General features: G+C 36.4%; 2 protein-coding genes across 9 annotated transcripts; one reads left to right on the top strand and one right to left on the bottom strand.

Moving 5' to 3' along the window:
- The first annotated feature begins 20 nt into the window (after positions 1-20).
- On the top strand, positions 21-2,878 carry LOC126928744 (putative E3 ubiquitin-protein ligase UBR7). Of its 8 annotated transcripts, none has more exons than XM_050744465.1 (8): positions 21-167; positions 688-894; positions 974-1,162; positions 1,245-1,394; positions 1,455-1,566; positions 1,694-1,875; positions 1,958-2,117; positions 2,204-2,878. In XM_050744465.1, the coding sequence occupies exons 2-8, from the start codon at positions 754-756 to the stop codon at positions 2,353-2,355; spliced, it is 1,086 nt and encodes a 361-aa protein (XP_050600422.1). In that variant the 5' UTR covers positions 21-167; positions 688-753; the 3' UTR covers positions 2,356-2,878. The 8 variants fall into 8 exon arrangements, with proteins under 8 accessions (XP_050600422.1, XP_050600406.1, XP_050600413.1 ...); XM_050744449.1 differs by lacking the exon at positions 21-167 and adding an exon at positions 254-365; XM_050744456.1 differs by lacking the exon at positions 21-167 and adding an exon at positions 260-410.
- On the bottom strand, positions 2,146-7,129 carry LOC126928730 (uncharacterized). Its single transcript, XM_050744428.1, has 8 exons — positions 6,962-7,129; positions 5,905-6,017; positions 4,646-4,843; positions 4,312-4,419; positions 3,962-4,178; positions 3,547-3,787; positions 3,267-3,463; positions 2,146-3,165 (listed from the first exon to the last, which is right to left on the bottom strand). Exons 2-8 carry the CDS (start codon positions 6,007-6,009, stop codon positions 3,047-3,049), a joined length of 1,185 nt encoding a protein of 394 aa, XP_050600385.1. The 5' UTR covers positions 6,010-6,017; positions 6,962-7,129; the 3' UTR covers positions 2,146-3,046.

Below are 7,129 nucleotides of genomic sequence, written 5' to 3'. Positions count from 1 at the left end.
TTAATACCATTATAGATGGTGTGCGTCAAGTTTATCTTTCATCTGTATATGATCCGTATTATAGATGATATATAAACGCGTAAACTTACAGAAAATCAGATCGGATGACGAAATTTCAGTATCAAAATAAAAAGAAACGATAAAGATGATTTCGAAATGTTAAAAAGGTACAATAAATGGGTATTTTGTACAATATTTCCTAACTTTTTGCTAGTGATTTGTTATGGATTATACATTACGCATGTATGTGTATATATAGAGAAGGCAGGCGTTAGTGCAACTGCGTACAACCGTATAACTGTATGGTTTCGAGTAGTATGTATTCAGTTTCCATGGTTAGAATAACCCTATACGTATCTATCTAGGTATGTACATATAATCTATATGGATAAAATGTACGATCCGTAAAGGTAAGAGCGCTATTGTCGCGGTAGTGATTGCGATTAATTTACCAACTGTAATAGTAGTATAAAGAAGCCGCGCGAAACAACGCAACACAGTTACGACATACGATTCGTTCATATCCTAATGTAGTTGTTGTGTTTTCAAATTCATTTCGTTCTAGAGATTATGTATACAAGCATGTAAATAAACGATTATCGATAGCGTTTAGTTGACAAGCATCGTATTCGAAGAGGGAAAGGTAGAGAGAAGAAAGGGTAATAAAGGTAATAACCTTGATTCCAGATTTTCAATACGTGATTAAGAAGACTTAAATTAATTCGGCTTACTATTGGACACAAACGAAACAAAATGTCTGAAAATATCGAGGAAATTATCGAAGAAGAAAATTCTGTTACAATGTTAGATGTACTTCGAGAAGAGAATCAGTTAGAAGAGGACGCGTATGCGGTTCTTGGTGCATCTGATGACAAAAATTGCACTTACAGCAAGGTTTCACTTTTATACGATCGCTAACCTTCTCTAGTAAACAAGTAACATTTAATTAAAGACAAATCATTTGATTTTTCAGGGTTATACACGGCAAGCTCTTTACGCATGTAAAACCTGTTGTCAGAAATCAGTACGTGCAGCAGTTTGTCTTGCTTGCAGTTTTCATTGTCACGAAGGTCATGAACTTGTCGAATTATATACTAAAAGACATTTTAGATGTGACTGTGGTAATTCAAAGTTTGGAGAAAAAAAATGTAACCTGGATCCTGTATGTTGATTTCTTTGCTATTGTTACGTTTTGTGTTCTGTACTTCTCCCTCCTCTTGTTTCATGTTTTGTTCTACTTATAGTCAAAGGATTTACTAAATTCTGAAAATCAATATAATCACAACTTTGATGGCCTTTATTGCATTTGTCAGAGACCATATCCAGATCCAGATGATACTATTAATGATGAAATGTTACAATGTATAATCTGCGAAGACTGGTATCATTCGAAGGTAATATGCCCTCATACCAGTTGAAATATTATTGGACTAATTGCAATTAATGACATCTAGCATTTAGAATGTGAAAAGGAAATGCCAGCGGATGATGCGTATGATGAAATGATTTGTGCTGGCTGTATGAAAAAGAATGACTTCCTGTGGAATTATGCCAACAAACACACAGGTATACTGGAAAATTTTTTAATGTCTTAGCGATTGTTATATATATATATATATATATATATATATACGGTGATGATTGTAGTATATTTTTATTTCAAAACTACAGTTTTGCATATACATGATTGTAGCTTTGACAACAACAGAAGTCTCTTTTGTTGATAAAGAAGAGGAATTGATTGACGTTGAAAATGAATCAAAAAGTTGTAGAATGCCAAGAAACAATTCCGCAAAACGAATAGTATCACGGGGAAGTTGTTTTTGGATAGAAGGATGGAGAGCCGCTCTATGTACTTGTGAAACATGCAAAGAAGTAAGAGGTTTTTTTTCATGCAGCATAAGATAAATCCTCGATTTTCTGTATTCGTAAATTAAAGTAATTTCTACGATCGTAGCTCTACCGAGAGAAACATATCGCGTTCCTCCTTGATCCAACAGACAGTGTACACGCGTACGAGGAAGCTGGTAAAATAAATAGTCGAGAATCACGATACGAGAAGGGTATGAAAGCTCTTGCCTCTTTAGGTCGTGTCGAACAATTAACTGCTATCGAAGGTAATTACGAACTAAAGATTTATTCGAGTCGTTCTATAATTTTGTTTATTTTATATTCACGTTCACTTGTATACATATGTTGGCAGAATACAATAATATGAAGGAACGATTGAAACAATATTTGCAAAAATTTGCTGAAAACAAGAAAGTCGTGCGAGAAGAAGATATAAAGGAATTTTTCTCGGAAATGGAATCGAAGAAGCGACCAAAAATAGTAATACCTACGTATTGTCGTTGAAATCCATTACTCGAATACTATAAAAATTTGTCGTTTCTAACAAAACAAAAACAAAAAATCAATGTATTTCTATATTACTCCAAGCGATGTTTTACTTTTATATATTTCGTTCATTTACAAAGCTTAGTCGCGTGATATTAAACTATCTCGCATCTGGTATAATTTTCAAGTTATAAATGTAGCAGTGTTCCAATAAATTATAACTGTTTTTTCGATATTAAAAGAGAAAGGGAAAGTGAAGGAGAAGAGAATGAAAAAGACGAAAGGAAATAATGAAAAGTAAGAGTATCTTGTTATTTTTGGAAAATCTCAACTTTTCTTTAACGCTATTTAACGAAATGTTTTCCTATGTATATAATGCAGCGTTTACATCAGCAAGTAAAAAGAAACAGTTTGTGAAGCTCCAATATTTGTATGAAGTGCGAGCTGCGTCGGCAAACACCAAACATGGTGTAAAGTACAAACGCAATACGGTTATTATTGAAATTGGATAGTGGAATAAAAATATTATAATTGGTTGAAAGAGACTGTTTATGTGGTGGGTTAGAATAATAAACAAATAAATGCGATGTAAAATGAAAAGAAAGAAAGGACCGAGCGGATGATTTTGTGTCCTGTGTTTTTTTTTTGCGAAGAAAAAATAAATTACATTGGAGACGAATTACATCGCAACGTCGGTTTGAGCGGCAAATTACATATCAGGAACAGTCGGTTCGCCGTTTAATCGTAGCGGTATTACCAAAATTGGTTCCGTAGAATTTGGTTTATTCGTATAAATAGACCAGGTTCTTTCAATGCAGTCGAAGATACCTATATGTGTATGATTATTTGATCAATAGTTTGTCAATGATAATGATAGCTAAATTAGACGAAAAGAAGGAACGATAAAAATGATTAATTAGAAAACCTACCAGTTGCTATAGTTTTTACAGGGTCGTCTTTATCTTTTTCTTGATAAACTCTATAGTCCTCATCCGTTTGGTCGCTTAGAATATTTATAACATCTTGGCGACATTTTGCTGGAGGGTGGTTGCAAATAGCAGCCATTCTTTTGATGCTGCTATCAACGATGAGACCGTCGACTTCGGGTATTTTCAGTCGGAGATACCTAAAAAAGGAAAGAGACGAGGAAAGATTCGAGACGCCAGACAGGAGAAGAAAAGTCATTGTTAAAAATATTGAAAAATATACTTGTTACAGTGAACCGTATTCTCTCCAGGACTAACGGTCAAAATGCTTAATTGCGATTGCGTGCCATTGATCTCGCAAGGACCGACCTCGGCATTATGAAACATTCTATCTCCTTCTTGCATTAGGAAGGTCATATTTACCGAGAAACCTTCTGCCGCGCCGAAACCTTCGTTTCTTAAAATTTGTTGAGCTTGCACGTAATTCTCCGCAGTTAACAATGCCCGGGTTAGGAAGTATCTGGCTGTATGTTATTATCCCATTTACGTACAAAAGACAGAGAGAGATAGAGAGAGAGAATTGAAAGTAAATTGAAGAAAAATGGTACAGTAGATATACTTAAAATGTACGTTTGTATCCGAAATAATCGAGAAGAGAAACTGAAAGAAAACGCGATGCAGCGAGTTAACGTACTCACGTGTTTTACCAGATCTCAAGGTAGCGGCACTAAGCGTATTGATGGTATAAACTAGACCATACTGATTATAACCCATCGTGTATCCTGGTAAAAAACCAGCATAACTCAAAGACGTAAAATTCTCTTGCTTGCATCCTGGTTCGATTACATGCGCCGAAACTAAATACCAATGATTTAACGTTTCGCTAAGCGCATCCTCGTTATGTCCCAAAATTTCCTGTTTTTCGGAATCAACGTGACAAAAGAACATGTAAGATAGTTACTATTACGTTTGTCTAGAAATGACTATTAAAGTCAGAACCAGAGCAGAAACAATTATTTTTCTGAGTTTGGCTCGTCGTTTGAATTACCTGTCCAGGCTGATTGCACATGATGGTCGAACAACCAACCGGTAACGCATTTCCTTGTCCTTCATTTGCCACATTTGGCACGATATCATCTAAATGCATGAGAAACAACTGGAAAGGAAGAAATCGTTCAACATTTTTACTGAATTGAAGAAGGATTTTCCAAGGGAAAAGATATCTCAGGAGTGGTAATCTTTGTTTAAACGAGAGTAGAAAGAAAATATGCGCACGATGCATATTCGTGAGGGAAGGAGGTGCGCGCGCACGTGTTTACACATGTTGGCTGAAAATGCGCTAAGGTTGTCAAAGGATCGAAATGCATAATATATAAGCGTACCTTGTGAAAGGGAACGTTCGCACCGTCGGCCGTTCCTTGAATTTCCTTAACATATCCGGGAAATTGCTGTTCGACGCAGGCAAGAGTCTCGTCGTAAATTTTTCTACCCGCTTCCGTTTTGTAAAGTGGCAAATAGGTTTCATTGAGTGGTCGATACGCGTCAACAAACTTTTGAATTAGATCGGAAAACGTACGACCCTGTGTAAAAAGAAGTTTTCATTGCAAATGCCTGATGATACCAATTTTCAGATTGAGCGAAATCGTATCATTCGTCGTAGTCTATAATAAACTGATTCCAACCGGTTTAACGTTTAGAGATTTCTTTTGCTCCTTCGCTATCCAGTCTTTCACCACTCACACCCTCAGCCCACCTACCTCGCAGCATACATTATTTTACCAAATCGAAGATAGCGTTCGAGACGGTGACAGCGATAGTTAAAAAGAGAACTTGAGAATATGGCGTTTTTCGCCTTTGGTACATGACGCGACGTAATGTGAAAACGCATTACTCTAAAATTTGCACATATATTATTTTCTTAAAAGAGTAAACGCCACAGGTTGCAATAATATTGCGTAACCATTGTTACGTAACATATTCAATAGGCTGGAGATATAGATGTGAGAATGATTTAAGACCGTTTGCGGTTTATTTGGATGCGCGTAAGAATAAAAGAATAAAACAATAGAATGTAAATACGATAAACAGTAATTTTTATAGTATGATCAAACATATACCCGATCATGCAAATACCGAGTAAAAGATAAAAGGGGAAAACCTGTATCGTTAAACGAGTCTCTGAAATGAGACATAATTAACGACCAACGACTAAATAGATTCGCGTTCTACACTTTCTATACGGTCGCTGTAATTCTAATTAATATAATAGCAACCGTATTAGCCTTATCTTCGATACGTAAAACTTACGGAAGGAAATTAGTACGATACATTGGGTATTGTTAAATATACACTTATATACGTACTTCGATATTTTATGCAGAATCAGATCCGATTAATAACCCAAGTCAACGATATTTACTTATAATCAGTGATTTTCCGTCTGCTTTTTTGAATATAATCGAATGTTGCGGCATTCGTCTTATGTAACTAATAATTCCGTTTCTTGAGCAGTTTTTTTTTTATTTCCTCTTGTACTATATTCTCGTAAAGATGTAAATTCCACGAATACGTTACACGTGTGACGACGAGATACGATCTAATACAATATAACAACGATAGAAAAAAAAGAATGAATTCTTACGATATCAAAGCCGATGTCGTAATGAGTTCCTCTGGTGTAAATGATAGGAATCGCTTGCCTCCTTCCGATGTCCTTTGTCTTGCCAGTTATCTCTTGATCGGCCATTGTCGTTTCTGGACAACGAGAAATGGTTGCAACGTCGCGACTAAAATTTCAACGCTATTTCGTTACATATTCGCAAGGTCGCGTTATCTCTTTTAACCCGTTGCGGTTCGCAGTATTTTCCTATTTCCTTTCCAATCGGTTCGCGCTAATTTCCTCGCTCACCGTCGTCGACTTGTCGAGTTTCAGTACGTTATAATATTTATATATGTATGAGCGTGTTTATTATACAGCTAATGATAACGAGTCACAATCATCGGCGTAGGACCACAAAGGGTATATAACTGCCCCCTTATTTCTCTCGCGTCTCACTCACATCTACGACTGCGGATTTTTCAATCGACTTTGTTCGAAAACTCGCGTTCCTTCGATTTTCTCCACCTTCGCTCTTTCTCTCTTACTCTTTTACACTCTTACCCTCTTTTTACTTTTATGCCAATATTTGCTAATTTGTTCTTTAACGCGCGAATATCTATCTTTTCGAACGTATAATGCGTCCTCGTTTGATTATCGGATATGTAACCAAGCAAAGTATGTATACCGTGCTACATGGTATATCGAACACGAATAATTCATTTTCCTTCGCGTGGTAGTCACGATTCTCGTTTGCTCTGTCGTTACAATTTCTCCCTCTTTTTTTTTCTTTTGTCGACCGGCACACGATACACGAAACACGATAAAGAATAGAACAGGGTAATCGGAACGAGGTAAATGAAAAAAAAAAAAAAGATACGTAGGGTCAGCAACCGTAAAATGAAAAATTCGACGATTTCGAGAATCCAAGATGATAGAAAATCGATGAGAAAAAAAAAGCAATCGGACACTTACTACTTGCCACTCGATTACACCTACTTCTTAATAATGTTCGTTCAGTTTAATATTCACCCGTATTATGTAGATACAATTACTGTTCTTTCTCGTATTGTCACTCGTTGCTTCTTACTTCTAGACTTACCCTTGAGAAAACTCGCAGAGATGCAAGTGAAATATACCGAGTAGAATACGAAACGGCGGAGGTCGCGTCGTCGTTTTGACGGTGATGATCGTCGCGCACGACTGACGATTCGCGATCGGCTTCGCTCCGCTACGAAGACTCCAAGTCTAATCTACCTTTTATCGGCTT

Source organism: Bombus affinis, chromosome 1 (genome assembly GCF_024516045.1).
Source record: "Bombus affinis isolate iyBomAffi1 chromosome 1, iyBomAffi1.2, whole genome shotgun sequence".
Taxonomy (NCBI): Eukaryota; Metazoa; Arthropoda; class Insecta; order Hymenoptera; family Apidae; genus Bombus; species Bombus affinis.
This window is presented reverse-complemented; position numbering and strand designations above follow the sequence as displayed.

Coding starts and splice junctions, on each gene's coding strand:
- LOC126928744 (XM_050744465.1), top strand. CDS start 754: ATGTCTGAAAATATCGAGGAAATTATCGAAGAAGAAAATTCTGTTACA. Junction 1,163..1,244: donor AAAAATGTAACCTGGATCCT/GTATGTTGATTT, acceptor TTCTACTTATAG/TCAAAGGATTTACTAAATTC. Junction 1,567..1,693: donor TTATGCCAACAAACACACAG/GTATACTGGAAA, acceptor ACATGATTGTAG/CTTTGACAACAACAGAAGTC.
- LOC126928730 (XM_050744428.1), bottom strand. CDS start 6,009: ATGGCCGATCAAGAGATAACTGGCAAGACAAAGGACATCGGAAGGAGG. Junction 4,844..5,904: donor ACGACATCGGCTTTGATATC/GTAAGAATTCAT, acceptor CTTTTTACACAG/GGTCGTACGTTTTCCGATCT. Junction 3,166..3,266: donor TGTAAAAACTATAGCAACTG/GTAGGTTTTCTA, acceptor ATACACATATAG/GTATCTTCGACTGCATTGAA.